The sequence below is a fragment of the Leptonychotes weddellii genome, chromosome 16 (assembly GCF_054177405.1).
Source record: "Leptonychotes weddellii isolate Sample4059 chromosome 16, ASM5417740v2, whole genome shotgun sequence".
In the NCBI taxonomy this organism is placed as follows: Eukaryota; Metazoa; Chordata; class Mammalia; order Carnivora; family Phocidae; genus Leptonychotes; species Leptonychotes weddellii.
In genome coordinates, this window is record NC_138384.1 from 46,907,671 (window position 1) to 46,923,827 (window position 16,157).

Consider the following 16,157-nt stretch of genomic DNA (forward strand, 5'->3'; position numbering starts at 1 on the left):
ACTGGACAGTGACTCTTGGGTCAGTGGCTAGTGTGTGACCTCATGAGCAGGGAGGGGATGCCCCCTGTGTGGATGCCAAGGGAGGGAAAACAGTCGGCCTCCTCACACTCCCAGCCCTGGCCTCCCCCATCTCTTGTATCCCTGTGACTTCCACAGACATGTACAGCCTGCGATTCAGGGGGTCTGGCCAGAAGGGACCCGTTTTCAGTTTGCAGAAAACAACTCCTGAGGGAGGCTGTATCAGCAGGGAGGTGGGAGATAGGGCTCGAGCCCTGCACAGGGGGTGAATTTAGCTCCCTGAGGGCTCTCACCCTCTCTGGCCTCTAGGTCCAGGGTCCCCAGGAGTGGACATGTGGTGGCAGATGGCTGATGCCCAAGGGCTGTCCTGGCCCTGACAGCATCTGGGTGTGAAGTTCCTCCTCTAAGGAGGGTCACTGTTCTGACATCACCTGCATCTTCCTGTCGGGGCTTCCTCTGAGTCTTGCAACTTTTAGTTCCTGAGAGACCAACCCTGAGAAACAGACACCCTGGGGACCCTGGCACTGCCAAGCCCGGACATGCTCCTGCTGCTATTGGCCCTGCTCTGGAGGAGGGAGGGGGCTGATGGCCAGACGTGGTCTGAGAGGAGGGTTCAGTGGGGTTACAGCCTGCAAGTGCGTGGCTCAGTGGCCGTGCAGGAGGGCCTATGTGTGCTAGTGCCCTGCAGCTTCTCGCACCCCCAGGACCAAGGGCCTGACTTTACCTCAGCTCTCGGCTACTGGTTCCGGGAAGGGGCCAATGTACACCAGGATGCTCCAGTGGCCACAAACAACCCAGGTCGTAAAGTGCAGGAGGAGACCCAGGGCCGATTCTACCTCCTTGGGGACCCCTGGGCCTACAACTGCTCCCTGGACATCAGAGATGCACAGAGAAGGGACTCGGGGACATACTTCTTTAGGGTGGAGAGAGGGCCTTATGTGAAATATAATTACCTACAGAACCAGCTCTCCGTGCGTGTGACGGGTAAGGAGCAGACTCCAGGTGAGGCCACAGGGGAAGGATGGGGGTCCCAGTGCAGGGCTGGGATGGAACTCCCCTCCTGGGAGGGATTGGGGGTAACCATGTCAGGACTCAGAGGCAGGAGCTGAACCAAACCCTGAGACTTCTCTCGGGGCCTCCCCTTGACCCTCCTTCTGATTCCCGTGTCTCCCCATCTCCTCACAGCCTTGACCCACACACCTGACATCCTCATCCCAGGGACCCTGGAGTCTGGCCGCCCCGGGAACCTGACCTGCTCTGTGCCCTGGGCCTGTGAGCGGGGCACGCCCCCCATCTTCTCCTGGACGTCAGTGGCCCTCACCTCCCTGGACCCCAGGACCCACCTCTCCTCGGTGCTCACCCTCATCCCACGGCCCCAGGACCATGGCATGCCCCTCACCTGTCAAGTGACCTTGCCTGGGGCCAGAGTGACCACGATGAGGACCATCCACCTCAATGTGTCCTGTGAGAGCCAGGCCAGGACCCCCTGGGTCCCTAATGGGGTCCTGAGGGTGGTGGGGTGGGGGGTCAGGGCCTGGGACATTGAATGCTGGTCCCAAAATCCAGGCTGGGGGAGGGTTAGGAGGACACCTGTCTCCACTCTTTCCCCATTTATGCAGCTTCTGGGGACAGAAGGCCAATGTCCACCAGCCTTCCCCATTAACATGAATCCGCCATGTCTTTCTGTCCCAGACTCTCCGCAGAACTTGACAGTAACTGTCTCCCAAGGAAATGGCACAGGTAGGATGGAGCTTCCTCCTGGGCTGTGGGGAGCAAGGGCAGGGCCGGGTCCCCCCTGTGGGTGAACCCAGGGGTTATCCCCCTCCCCAGCCTCCATGGCTCTGTGAGCAGCAGTCCCCTTCAGCCGCCTCCTCCCCCACCTTCCGCACTCTACCCCACCCCATTATCAGGAGAAGAGAACAGGGCAACATGCACCCAGCAGATCTGTCCCTTGTCATGCATCTCCTGATGACTCCTCCTGGCCCATCTTTTATTCTCCCTAATAATTGCTTATTTATGTACTTCTGAACAGGTAATATATTCACATAGACAGACTTTCAAAATGCACAGCAGAATCTGTCTTCAGATACCCAGTCCCCTCCTGGGAAGTGACCCGTGTCCACAGACTGCTCTGAGCCTTGGTGTGTTTGCCTAGAGGATCTGAGGGTCCTCTGATATCAGTAGTACAGACTGCCCTTGATCTTCTCCTAGACTGTGGAGTCGATCCATCCCGTGGATGGATTCTGATTCTATGTGTGTCTTCTCCTAATGGGAAATCACAGCATTCATTTTATTCTATTAGCCAAAATGCTGCAATGAGTAATCTTGTGTCTCCTTTCACAACTGTGTGTATGTATGTCTGTGGGATAAACTCCTAAAAGCAAAATGGAGCTTTTATGTTCTTTCCAAGTTGAGCTATGTGGCCAGTTGTCCTGAATGGAGGGTGGACAAGTGTGCATTCCCACCAACAAGGGGAAAAAAGCATGGTTTTTCCTGCACTTCAACCTACTTCTGTTTCTCTGTCCCCTCATCCAGTCTGTTTTCAAGTCCTTCTGCTTTCTCTCCATCTTTTTGTCTCTCTAACCCTCTGTCTCTTTTTCTCCAGCACCCACAACCCTGGAGAACGGCTCATCTCTTTCAGTCCTGGAGGACCAGTCCCTGCTCCTGGTCTGTGTTGTCAATAGCAACCCCCCTGCCAGGCTGAGCTGGGCCCGGGGGAGCCTGACCCTGTGCTCCTCAAATCCCTTGAACCCTGGGGTATTGGAGCTGCCTCAAGTACAGGAGAAAGATGAAGGGGAATTCACCTGCCGAGCTCAGAACCTGGTGGGCTCCCAGCATGTCTCCCTGAGGCTCTCCCTGCGGAGTGAGTGCACCTGTGGGGGGGGGGGCTGGAGGAGAACAACAGCACCACCCCCAGGACCCCCAGAAACCCCTGAGCCTTACAGGGGAGCTCAGCTCTGGTCTGTGCTCCCCTGTGAGGCCAAGATATTCCCTGCCACCTATAGTCTTACTGTCCTCTTCCTGCCAGATCAGGGTGGTAGGATGGGGTGAAGGCTGGGAGGGGAAGCCAGGGGGAAGGACGTGGGTCTTGAAAGAGAGGGGCCCGGGGCCTGCACAGGTGTGTCCGGGGACACAGATCCTTGATTTGTGAGGCAGGGAGGAAGGTGAGGCAAGTGAAACGCTCACCATGAGCACAAAAATTTAAGGAGAAGCCAAAAAACCTTAGTAATGAGAAGTAATACTGCAATGCAGTGTTTTTTTAAAATATAAATGAATGCAAAATAAATATTACATGAACGAAATACCTGCATTTTAAATAAAGACAGGCTGCAATCCAGCGCCGCCCCCTCCCCCGCCGTATGCCTCCCTCACCGGGCCCTAATCCCTTCCCCAAGACCCAGGTGCCCCTGTTTGGAGTCTGGCGGAGGGGCCGGAAAACAGGAATCTGGGGTCCTACAGGGAGTGGGAGAAGGTACCGAGTTCTTGGAGAGGAATGACCAATAATCCAATCTGTCTGCAGGAAAAGCATGGTCTTTTTCAGAGAGGATGCTGGGGGCAGCTGGGGGAGCAGGTGTTATGGCTCTGCTCTTCCTGTTTCTCTCCATCATCATCATCACGTGAGCACTGACCCTGGGGTTGGAGGGATTGTCCTGGGGTGGAAAGGGCAGGCGGGCACAGAATGGAGGGACCTGGATGGGTCAAGACACTGAAGCAAGGACAGGAAGGAAGTCGATGGCACCTGGGTGAGTCTGTCACAGAACTCTGGCCCCACTGTCCAGGATGGGGAAGCCTGCGTTCTCAACACTGGGGTCTCCAGAACGGGACCACCGCTCTCCTACCTCCATCACCCTTCCAGCCCCTTAAGAGAGAACAGAGGAGGGAGTTAGTCTGCCTACAGCACCCTGAGCTGGCCAGACTGAAAGGCTCTCTGGTCTCTTCTCTCAGAGTGAGGTCCTGCAGGAAGAAAGCCACAAGGCCAGCAGTTGGCATCAGGAATATGGGCATGGAAGGTCCAAGTGTTGTCACAAGGTCAGTCTCTCAGGTGAGTGACCTGGGCATCTTGCCTTTGAGCATCCTTCCTGGACACCTCCCCCTAGGATGGCCCCCAGGATTGCTCCGCTCAGCATGGCCAAAGTTGCTCTCCTTATCTCCTCCTCCTCCTTAAGGATTCCCCATCTTTGTGACAGCACAACCACCCCCTCTTCTTTCTTTCAGGCCAGGCATGGAGGAGTCACCTTCTCTCTGTCCTCCCTTTCTTCTCCTACAGCCCCAAATTCACCATGTCTTGTCTATTTTTCCTCTTAAGGAGAGCTAGCATCAGCCCCCCCCCCATTTGACTCCCATCATTGCCAAAGCTTCAGAATCTTTTCCCTGGACCCTCTCACCTCCCTGCCTCTCACCTCCCTTGTCCTATACTAAGCAGTCATCTAAAAACCAACAGTATCCAGTTCCTCTGCGTTTGAACTGCTTGCCTTCGTTGTCTAGACCAGAGGTTGGCAACTTTTTCTAATCTAAGGCCAGATAGGTATTTTTGGCTTTGCAGGCATTACAGTCTATTGTAAGCACTCAACTCTGTTGTTGTCGAGTAAAAGCAGCCACAGACCATATGTAAATGAACGAGCACAGATGTGTTCCAATAAAACTTTTTTACAGACACAGGCAGTGGGCCGTATTTGATCCATGGGCTATGGTTTGTGGACCCCTCACCCAGAGAATAGAGTCCAAACTCCTTACCCTATAGCCCTGCATATTCCAACCTCTCAAGCACACCTACCTCTCCAAAAGGACTAGGATTAAGGTGGAGTGAGGGAGGAACTTGTCCCAGATGCAAAACTTAAGGCGGTGCTCAAAAATCTCAGTAATCCAGATAAATAATGTTTAATATACTATTTTAAAAATCAAAATTAAGGCAAAAAATCCACGATGAGGAAAATACAAAAAACCTAAACAATGACAGGATCAGTAGACTAGGGTTAGTTAAAAATTATTTAAGATCATAAATGAGTCTAGAGAAATTGTCAAACATGGCAGCATTCTCAAATAAAAATGAGAGAAGCAGAAAAGTTGATTTTAAAAAAACGTCCTCTCTACGTTTGCTTCCAATAAAACCAGAAAAGCAAAATTATCAAAAATTCTGGTCTGGGTATAAATAAAATCTTTAAACTGAAAGTAATGTTTTATTACATACACTCTTTAAGTTTGCAGTAATATTTCAATTATTTTAATGTTGTGAAAAAATAACCTTTAAAAATATACAAAAACATTTTTTAGGGGCACATGTGTTTTCTTCGGTCTCAAGCTCCAAATGGTTCAGAAAGTCACTCTTACTTTCTACTCCATCCACTCCTCTGAACAAGGTTATTTGTGTCTCTGGGTCTTTGCATGGGCTGTTCCTTTCTCCTCAAATGCTTTTCCCTCCCATTTCCACTTCTTCATTCCTGTTCAACCTTCATGCTCCAATGTAAATGTTACACTTTTCATCCATTTATATTCAGAGTGTGACTGGAAGCCTTTGGAGGATTTTGAGCAAAGTACTGTGCATGCTTTCATTCATTAATTCATTCAGGAAATGTTACTGAGCACCTGCCAAGTGACAGGCATTCAACTGCCAAAGATTCATCTATGAAAAAGAATTTTGGGGTGCTTGGGTGGCTCAGACGGTTAAGCATCTGCCTTCAGTTCAGGTCACGATCCCAGGGTCCTGGGATCGAGCCCCACATCGGGCTCCCTGCTTCTCCCTTTCCCTCTGCCATTCCCCCCACTTGTGCTCTCTAGCTTTCTCTATCTGTCAAATAAATAAAATCCTAAAAACAAAAAAAGAAAAAAATTTCATCTTGGGCTCAATAAGTTTAGTCCAGACAGAGGGATGCAACCAAATAATCAAACAAACAACCAAACAACAAATAAGTGACTACAATGTGAAGGATAGACATGTACTTTGGGGAAAATGCAGGGCACAGAGACTGGGAATCCTGGGGAGATGGCTCATATTTTTGTTGTTCTTTATGTATTGTGGTAAATTTACCACCTAGCCATCTTTAAACGTACAGTTGTGCAACAGAGTTCCAGAACATTTTCATCTTGCAAAACAAATTCTATAAGTACCCATTGAACAACAACTACCCACTTCCCCTGCCACTCCAACCCCTGGCAACCACCATTCTATTTTCTGTTTCTGTAGGTTCAATGACTTTAGATACCTCACATAAGTGGAATCATGCAGTTTTTGTCTTTTTGTGACTGGCTTATTTCACTTAGCGTTATGTCCTCTAAGCTTATCCATGTTGTAGCCTGTGACAGGATGTCCTTCTTTCTAAAGATTTATTTATTTTTTATTTGAGAGAGAGAGCGAAAGAGCATGCAAGAGGGGGGAGGGACAGAGGAAGAGGGAGAGAGAGAATCTTAAGCATACTCCCCACTGAGCATGGAGCCCAATATGGGGTTCAACCCCATGACCCTGAGATCATGACCTGAGCTGAAATCAAGAGTCAGACACTCAACCAACTGAGCTACCCAGGTGCCCCAGGATGTCCTTCTTTCTAAAGACTGAATAATATCCTGTTGTTTGTATACAACACATTTTCTTTATCCGTTCATCTACTGATGGATATTAAGGTTACTTCCATCTCTAGCTATTGTAAATAATGCTGCGATGAACATGGGTATATAAATATCTTTTTGAGAGCCTCCTTTCAAATTTTTTTGATAAATACTCGTAAGTGGAATTGCTGGATCATGGGAGTTTTCATTTTAATTTTTTTGAGAAACCACCATACTGTCTTCCACAGTGGCTGCACCATTTTACTTTCCCACCAACAATACACAAGGGTTCATTTTTTCTACATCCTCACCAACACTTGCTTTTTTTTTTTGCCTTTTTAAAAAAGATTTTATTTATTTATTTGAGAGAGAGAGCACTAGTGGAGGAGGAGGGGCAGAGGGAGAGAGAGAGAGAAGCAGATTCCTGTTAAGTGCAGAGCCTGACACGGGGCTCGATCCCAGGATCCTGAGATCATGACCTGAGCCGAAGGCAGGTGCTTAACCGACTGAGCCATCAGGTGCCCCTATTTTTTGCTTTTTATAGTGGACATCCTCATGGGTGTGAGATGATATCTCATTGTAGTTTTGATTTGCATTTCTCTAATGATTAGCAATGGAGAGTGTCTTTCATAGGCTTATTAGCTATTTGTATATCTTCTTTGGAGAAATGTCTAATTCAAGGTTTTTTACCCACTTAAAAAAACTGGGTTATTTGTTTTTGTTGTTGCTGTTGTTGTTGAGTTGTAGAAGTTTTTTTTTTTTTAAAGATTTTATTTATTTATTTGACAGAGAGATGCAGCAAGAGAGGGAACACAAGAAGGGGGAATGGGAGAGGGAGAAGCAGGCCCCCCGCCGAGCAGGGAGGCCGATGCGGGGCTCGATCCCAGGACCCTGGGACCACAACCTGAGCCGAAGGCAGATGCTTAACCATCTGAGCCACCCAGGTGCCCCGAGTTGTAGAAGTTCTTTATACATTCTGGATATTAACATCTTTTCATATATATGATTTGCAAACATTCTCTGCCATTACATAGGTTGGTTTTTGGTTTTTGTTAGTGATGATTAAGCGAAGACATGAAGGAGCCTCAAGACTTTGCAATCTATTGTGACCAAAGAGTACTCTGGGCAGAAGAAATAGCAGGTGCAAATGCTCAGAAACAGGATGTAGACCAGTGAGTGGAGGACCAGCAGGAAGTCTGTGTAATTAGACAGAGGGAGGCAAGTGCCAACAGGCAGGAAATGAGTTTGGAGAAGTCAGGGTACGTGTAAATCATGTCTGCACACGTAGTCCACTGTGGGCATCTGGAGATATTTGAGCAGAAGAAGGACATGATCCAGCTTTCATTTTCACAGATCCCTCTACCTGCTGTGTGTAAGAAGAGACTGTGTGTAGCAGGGAAGTTAGAAAGGCGGCTGGAGGAACATTCCGGGCAGGAGATAACGGTGACCAGAACCAGGATGGCATGAGGGTGGGGCATGATTGCATTCCAGATGAAGTTTGAAGTTAAAACTAATGGGAATTGCTAATGGATTGAGGGTGGGATAAGAGTGACAGAAAGGGGTCCAGGATGACTCCCAGATTTTTGCACTGAGCAGCTAGAAGAATGGAGGCATCAATCATTATGCTTGAGAAGATTGTAGGAGGAAGAGATTTGGGGGAGAAAAGGAGAAGTTCAGTTTGAATATGTTTTGTGTGCATTTTGGACACAAAAGAGAACAGGGATTTTAACTACACTATCAGATCAAAGTCCACAGTTCAAGCAAGGGAATGGACTGGTGGGTAAGGCTTTGGGAGCCACTAGCCTATAGATGACATGAAGCCAATAGAGTGAATAAGGTCACAAAGTGAAGTTGAAGAAGCAGAGTCTGGGGCCCCTCTCATACTTAGGGGTCAGGAAATGGAGAGCAACCAGCAAAGTGGCTGCCAGGGCAGTTGATGAATATCTTGTGGTTAAGAAAAGAAAGGCTTTTATTTAGGGAAGACATGCAACAGGGTCACCTGCTGTTGCAAAGTCCAGAGAGGCGGGGAGTGAAAAGGAACCATTTAGATTTCACTAAGCAGAGGTCTCGATAACTACAGTGTCAGGAAGGGGTTGTGTGTGTGTATCTTATGTTGAATAATCAAGAGAGAACGGAGGAGCAAAAACATGAACTGTTTTGTTAAAGTGTTCTCTTTTTGAGGGGGCAACAGAAACAGATGCCCCCCCGGGCCACACCAGCTGCTCTGCAGTAATGAGCTCCTACACATTTAGTGGCATCCAACAGCATAATTTTATCATCTTACAGTTCCAGAGGTGCCAAGTCCAAAATGGGTTTCACTGGGTTAAAGTCAAGGTGTTGGTAGGCGGGGCTGAATTCCGTGTGGAGGCTCCAGGGGAGAATGCATTTCTTGCCTTTTCCAGTTTCTGGAGGCGGCTGGATGGCCTTGGTCTCTGTCTTCAAGGCCAGAAGTCTTCAAATCCCTCTCTGCCTCCTTTCACTTGTAAAGAGAAAAAACCCCGTGATTACATTGACCACACCCAAATAATCCAGGGCAATCTCCCCATCTCAGTATCCTTAATTTAATTCCATCCCCAAAGTCCCTTTTGCCATATAAGGTAACATATTCATAGGTCCCTGGGGGATTAGGGCGTGGGCATTTTTGAGGGGCTGTTTTTCTGCCTGTATCACAGGGACATAATTTCTTTGACTGAGTGTCCTTCCACGAAACTGCGAGCTTCCTAAGGACAGGTGCTGTACCCGAATCAAGGCTTTGTAATTCTCTCTCCCTCACCCAGTTCCCATCCATTATATAATAATTCACAATTAGATATTTATTTGTTCAACTTACTCCTTGCCTCCTCCCTGGGTTAAAAAGTAAGCTGAGAGGGGGAAAAAAAGAGTAAGTTGCCAGAGGTCAGGGCCTACATGTGCTGTATCCATTATAGTGTATGCAGTGTCCAGCTCAGGGCCTCATGCACAGAGGGCCTCAGTAGGACACCAGGCTTTGGGGTCAGGAAGAACTTGGACTGGACCCTGGTTTCACCAGGGATTTTGAGCACGCTACTTCCTTGGTTCACCCTCCATTTTTGTAGTGATAAAATGAGGACAACAATAACATCTTCCTGATGGGGTTGTTGTGGGAAGTTAATGAGATTCACAAGTGCCAAATAAAGTGCTACGTATAAAATATTTGAGGACAGTATGAATGGAGGAGATTCAACAAAAATGTGCATGGGATGAATGGATGAATGAATTCATGGGCTTCCCTCCCAGGTACTCTCTGCCTTATCCTGTCCCCACCGATCTGCTCTGACTCCCTTTTCTCTCCCTCCACTCAGGGTCCCCTGATTGAATCCTGGGCAAGCAGCCTTCCCCCAGATGTAGCTACCCCCTCCTTAGGGGAGGAAGAAGAGCTCCATTATGCATCCCTCAGCTTTCATGGGACAGAGCCTTGGGGCTGGCAGGAACAGGTGGCTCCTGGTATCGAGTACTCGGAGATCAGGATTCACAAGTGAGAGCCTGCTGAGACCCAGCCCTGGATTGAGTGATCTTGGCCCCTGAGGAGCAAAGAAAAGGCCAGAGGCTGATTCCTGTAGAATTAAAAGGCCTGCAGGTGATGAGCTGTAAGTACAGTGGAAAGAACATAGGCTTTGGAAACAGAGAGTTTCAAGTGCAAAGCCACACGCCGCCCCTTTACTAAGTAAGCGACAGACCAATCCCTACCTTTCCATGCCTCAGTTTCCTGCTCTGTGAAACAGGGATGAGAAGCCCTAACTGCAAGTTTGTGGTGAGAATTATAGTAGGAAAATCCTGTCAGAGCTCTTGGCACAAAGCGTATGCTGACCACATGCTGGATCCCTGTGCTTTGAGCAGCAAAGTCTCCCTGACTCTGGAGGGCTCCAGCAGCAGCCCTCACTCTGGCCTGCTGACACGCCTCCTCCTGGAACGCCCTCCCACCAGGCCTTCCTCTGCCTCTGTTCTTGAAAGCCAAGCTCAAGAGGTAGACTTCTGGGTTCAGAAGGGAATCAAACAGTGGGACATGATCTCTCCCCATAGAGACAAACCAAACATATGAGGAAGGTTCCCAAACGTGTAAGTACATACATATGTATGCACCCATAAATTGGCAAGTTGGTTCCAGAGTTTACATAGAAATGTGAGGGACCTAGAACAGCAAAAACAGTCTGATAAAAGAGCACAGTTGGAGAAATAAGACTTTAAAGCTAGAGTAATCAAGACACTGTGGTAAGGGACAGAATAGAGTCCATAAATAGAGTGTGTATATATAGTTAATTGAACAGGTCCAAGTCTATTCAATTGGGAAAGGAGGGACTTCTTATTTTTATTTATTTTTTTTTAAAGATTTTTAAATTTATTCATTCGAGACACAGAGATACAGAGAGAGAGAGAGAACATGAGCAAGGGGAGAAGCAGAAGGAGGGGGAGAAGCAGGCTCCCCGCTGAGCAGGGAGCCGAATGCGGGGCTCGATCCCAGGACCCTGGGATCATGACCTGAGCCAAAGGCAGACACTTAACCATCTGAGCCACCCAGGTGCCCCAAGGAGGGACTTTTTAACACATGGCAGTAGAATAAGTGGGTCAAGGTTTGGAAACAATGAACCTTGACCCCTTTCTCATGTCACATGCAAAAAATTAGTCTGAGGTGAATCATAAACATAAAAGTAAAAACTATAAAGGTTTTATAATTGTGCTGCCCAGTGTGGTAGCTACTAGCTATGCATGACATTTAAGACATGCTACACTAGGGGCACCTGGGTGGCTCAGTCATTTAGAGCATCCGACTCTTGGTTTCGGCTAGGATTGCGATCTCAGGGTCCTGGGATAGAGCCCTGCGTCTGGCTTGCTCAGTAAGGAGTCTGCTTTTCCCTCTCCCTCTGCTCCTTCCCCACCACTTGCGCTCTCGCTCTCTGTCTCTCAAATAGATAAGTAATTCTTTTTTTTTTTTAAATATGTGCTACATTTACTGTGCAGAAAAAAAGAGATAAAAGATCTCATTAATAATTTTTAATATTGATTACCTGCTGGAATGATAATATTTTAGATATATTGGGTTAAATACACTATTATTCAAAGTAATTTCACCAGTTTCTTTTCACTTTTTTTATTATAACTACTAGATTTTTGAAATTACATATTTGGCTTGCACTATTTTTCTATCAGACAGAATTGTTCTAGAAGAAAATTTAAGAGAATATCTATGGGTATGCAAAGATTTCTCGTAGGACATCCACAACAGTAAGCATTATATATATATTTTTCATTAAAAACTTCTGTTCATCAAAATACACGACTAAGAAAATGAAAAGGCAAGCCATAAACTGGAAGAAATATATATAAATGTCTATATATATATATATCCCTGAAAAGAGGCTTGAACTTAGAATATATAAAGAATTATTACCAGTTAATAACACAATAACGTAATTTTTTAAATGGGAAAAAAGACTCAATCATATATTTCACAAAAGAAGAGATCCAAATGGCCAGTAGGTACATGAAAGGTGGTCAACACCACTGGACACCAAGGAAATGAAAATTCATCACAATGAGATGCCCTATCACATCTGTTAGAAAAGCTAAAATCAAAAAGCCTGAGCACACCAAATGTTGAGAGGGTGTGGAGGAATTGGAACACTTGTATATTTCTGGTGGGATGTAAATAGTACAATTGTGTGTTCTGTACAACAGTGTGGCGGTTTTGTATACAGTTAAACATAATATACCCACTCTATGACCCAGAAATTCCACCCCTAATTTTTACTCAAGAAGAATGAAAGCAAAGGTCCACACAAACATTTGTATATGAATATTTATAGCAGCATTATTCATAATAACCAAAGGTAGAAACAACTCAAATGCCCATCAACAACAACAATAACAATAACAACAACAACAACAACAACAACAAAATACCCATCAAGAAGTGAATGGATAACCAAAGTATTATAGCCAAACAACAGAATACTATTCATCAAAATAAAAGAATGAACAGTTGGCACATGTAAGAACATGAATGAATTTCAAAAACATGTTGAGTGAAAGAAGCCAGATACAAAAGAATATACCCTATAAGTCTGCTTAGATGAAGTTCAAGAACAGATGAAACTAATCTATTGGGACAGAAATTCACAAAAGCAGCTGCCTCTGTTTGGGGGTGTGTGGCTGGGGAATAACTTTAAATGGTGCACAAGGAAACTTTCTGGGGTGCAGAAAACATCCTGTATCTTGATTGGGATAGTAGTTATATGAGTGTATGTATTTATCAAACCTCATTGAATTATACATGTAAGATTTGTGCATTTTACTGTATGTAAATCTACCTTTGACAAAAAAATAATAAAAAATTTCAACAATAATGAAAAGGCTTTGGGTAAAATTCAACAGCCATATCTACTTAAGACTGTAAGGTGGGGAGATACAGGTTTAGATATAAAAATAGTATAATGTCCACCTCTGTCGATGTGTATATGCAGTGGTTAACTCAGGATGTCCTTGGTTTTCTGTCATTCAAATGAGGTGGTTTTGGAAATATCTGTGAATCTATGCATTTTGACACATAGATACAGTGGTTAAATAAGTGAGCACAGAGACCACGCAAAAAGGCGAGTTTGTGGGCAGAACATATAGAAATGGCACCGAGATGCATAAGCACGCACACCCCTATTTTCAGTCTGCCTGGACACGTTGAAGATGATTCAGAAGACAGCGCTGGTCAGCCCGTCTGAGCACGAGCTCAGACTCAGCTGGGGGAAGCAGGGCAGGAGGTGCTAAAAACCCTAGCTGGTTCTTCCTGCTGGTGGTGTTTTAACTTCACTGGGTTTTAGTCCAGCAGAACAGCACAATGAAGCCTGCTGGGCCCATAACTTTTTTTTTTTTTCTGATTATAAAAACAGTTCATTCATTTTGTGAGAAAAAAAACCACTTTAGAACATACAGTAAAGTGCAAAGAAGGAAATTAAGAGATAAGACTGTTAATAGTTAACATTTTCCATATTTTTTTAAAGATTTTATTTATTTATTTATTTGAGAGAGAGAATGACAGAGAGAGAGAGAGAGAGCACATGAGATGGGGGAGGGTCAGAGGGAGAAGCAGACTCCCTGCCGAGCAGGGAGCCTGATGCGGGACTCGATCCAGGGACTCCGGGATCATGACCTGAGCCGAAGGCAGTCGCTTCACCAACTGAGCCACCCAGGCGCCCCACATTTTCCATATTTTTGGTACAGGTGTGTGTACATATGTGTATGTGCACACATATATGTGTATATATGTACAAACATACACATATGTGTGCATACACATACACATATAAGTACATATATACATATATGATTATGTGTACATATGTAAGTATATGTGTGTGTATACATACAACTGTAGAATACATACATACATGCTGTACATATTATATCAGCTAGTTAATCTCCCCTCTTCATAATGATGGTCCTACTAGGTGCAGCTTTACATTATGCGTTTCTAACAATGAGTCGTAAGCATTTCCTGCATCAGTGAGCACCTTTCTCCAGCGTGGTTTCTAACCATCACAGACTAGCTCAACCTGTCCTGTGTCCATTTAAGCCATTCCTGGTTGTTGGGCATTTATAGGTTGTTTCGTTTCCCCGTCACTGGCAATGGTCATCTTTGCATCTTCTCTGGTGGTGCCGTGGGTGTCAAGCTAAAGAAAAGGAGAAGTCAGAAGCGCATTTCCTAGTGGAGAAGAGGCCTCGCAATTAGAGCGCAGGGCTCCACATATGACCCGCCCCAGCCTACTTCCCATTGGCTGGTTCTGATTGACAGATGGAGCAGCCAATGGCCACTCTGCCCTTGATGTCACCCCCCCCACCCCCACCCAGTCCTAGGTGAGGACTCCAGACTGCTTCCAGGAGCCTCCATCTCTCTCTCAACCTCAGTGTGACTGGGCTGGTTCCTTCTCTCTCTCTCTCTCTCTTTTTTTTTTTTTTAAGATCTTATTTATTTATTTGACAGAAAGAGACACAGTGAGAGAGGGAACACAAGCAGGGGGAGTGAGAGAGGGAGAAGCAGGCTTCCCGCCGAGCAGGGAGCCCGATGTGGGGCTCCATCCCAGGACACTGGGATCATGACCTGAGCCGAAGGCAGACGCTTAACGACTGAGCCACCCAGGCGCCCCTGGTTCCTTCTCTTGACTGTCTCTTCCAGCTAGACCCTGGACCCTCTCCAGCCTAGCCCACCTCTTTGGGGACTCTCAGCCCTTCTCCCTTGCTCCCACCTCACCTTTTTGCCCACCTCGTCTTGTCCTCATGGTCTAAGGTGGACACTCGTGTAACCGGGGCTGCCTATGGGGAGAAGTCAGGGAAGATGTCACATTTCAGGTCCTTAGGAAACAGAGAATGCAGGATAATCCTGGGGAGATGAGGGGTCAGCTTCTTCTTTCCAAGCCCTCCTTGTGAAGGACCTCAGGAGTAGCAGGGGATGAATCTGGGAGCTTAATCTCTACACTGAGAGTCCTCCACATTCCCCATATGTTTTAGCATTTCTGATGTCTTAAGGTCATTGGAGGAAGGTGCCATGGGGCAGCATGGGGAGGGAAAAGAGGCTGGGTGTACCTGGGGAAGAAGCTGGCACTAGCTGGCCTAATTACTAGTGATAATAATAGTAAGTTATTTCACACCTATTATATGCCAGACACTAGAGTAAATGATTTATAGAAATTATATTGAACCCTCTCAACAGTCACACAAAGTAGAAACTTTAACCCTGTTTTGTGAATGAAGAAGCAGGAGTTCAGAGAGGTGAAGATACTTGCCTAAAGTCACACAGCTAGAAAATGACAGAGGCTAATTCTGAACCTGGCCTCTCTGACTCCCAGCCCCCTGCTCTCATGCATGCCAGACTGGAGAGCTGAGACCAAGGAGAATGTGGCACCTCTCAGGAGAATGGGGCAGTGGAGATGTTCGGTTCGCCCCTGGTTGTGAGGAGGCGTTTATGCCTGGCTAGATAGCTTCTTTCAGGCTGTAGAAGAAAAAATAACCTAGATATCCTGGAACCACTCTTAAACTCCCTAGAGTTTATCATGGCTAGTTTGGAAAAGTACATTGAATGATGATGCTATCCATAATAACACTTAAGATTTTATTGAGTGCTTACTATGTGCCAAGCTTTGTTCCAAGCTATTTGTCAGTGATACCTTACTTTATCCCCATAGCAGATATCCCTGTGAGGTCAATACCAGTATTACTCCCATTTTATGCATGGCAAACTAAAGCACAAATGGGCTGTCACACTGATGGTCAATGCTGTAAGCTTCTTGATAGACCGTGCAATGATCACAGGTAGGCTCCACAACAAAATACTAAAATGATTTGAAAAAAGAATGTGTCTTCTAAGATCTTCACCATTGTCACCACAATCACCATCACCACCACCACCACCACCATCATCACCACAATCACCACCATCACCACCATCACCACCACCACCATCACCACCATCACCACCACCATCATCACCACCATCACCACCACCATCATCACCACCATCACCACCACCACCACCATCATCACCACCATCACCACCACCATCACCACCACCATCATCACCACCATCACCACCACCATCA

General features: G+C 46.4%; 1 protein-coding gene across 2 annotated transcripts; it reads left to right on the top strand.

Annotated features, from left to right (window-relative positions):
- Positions 1–496: 496 nt before the first annotated feature.
- Positions 497–11,961, top strand: LOC102726608 (sialic acid-binding Ig-like lectin 13). Of its 2 annotated transcripts, none has more exons than XM_081807673.1 (7): positions 497–816; positions 1,204–1,482; positions 1,711–1,758; positions 2,624–2,881; positions 3,539–3,635; positions 3,964–4,060; positions 9,879–11,961. In XM_081807673.1, the coding sequence occupies exons 1-7, from the start codon at positions 558–560 to the stop codon at positions 10,053–10,055; spliced, it is 1,215 nt and encodes a 404-aa protein (XP_081663799.1). In that variant the 5' UTR covers positions 497–557; the 3' UTR covers positions 10,056–11,961. The 2 variants fall into 2 exon arrangements, with proteins under 2 accessions (XP_081663799.1, XP_030890816.2); XM_031034956.2 differs by having other exon boundaries at positions 507–1,002.
- The last annotated feature ends 4,196 nt before the right edge of the window (positions 11,962–16,157 follow it).

Excerpts from the sequence above, each read along its gene's own strand:
- LOC102726608 (XM_031034956.2), top strand. The coding sequence starts at position 558 with ATGCTCCTGCTGCTATTGGCCCTGCTCTGGAGGAGGGAGGGGGCTGAT. Across the intron at positions 1,003-1,203 it reads GCTCTCCGTGCGTGTGACGG|CCTTGACCCACACACCTGAC; the intron begins GTAAGGAGCAGA and ends ATCTCCTCACAG. Across the intron at positions 1,483-1,710 it reads CATCCACCTCAATGTGTCCT|ACTCTCCGCAGAACTTGACA; the intron begins GTGAGAGCCAGG and ends TTTCTGTCCCAG.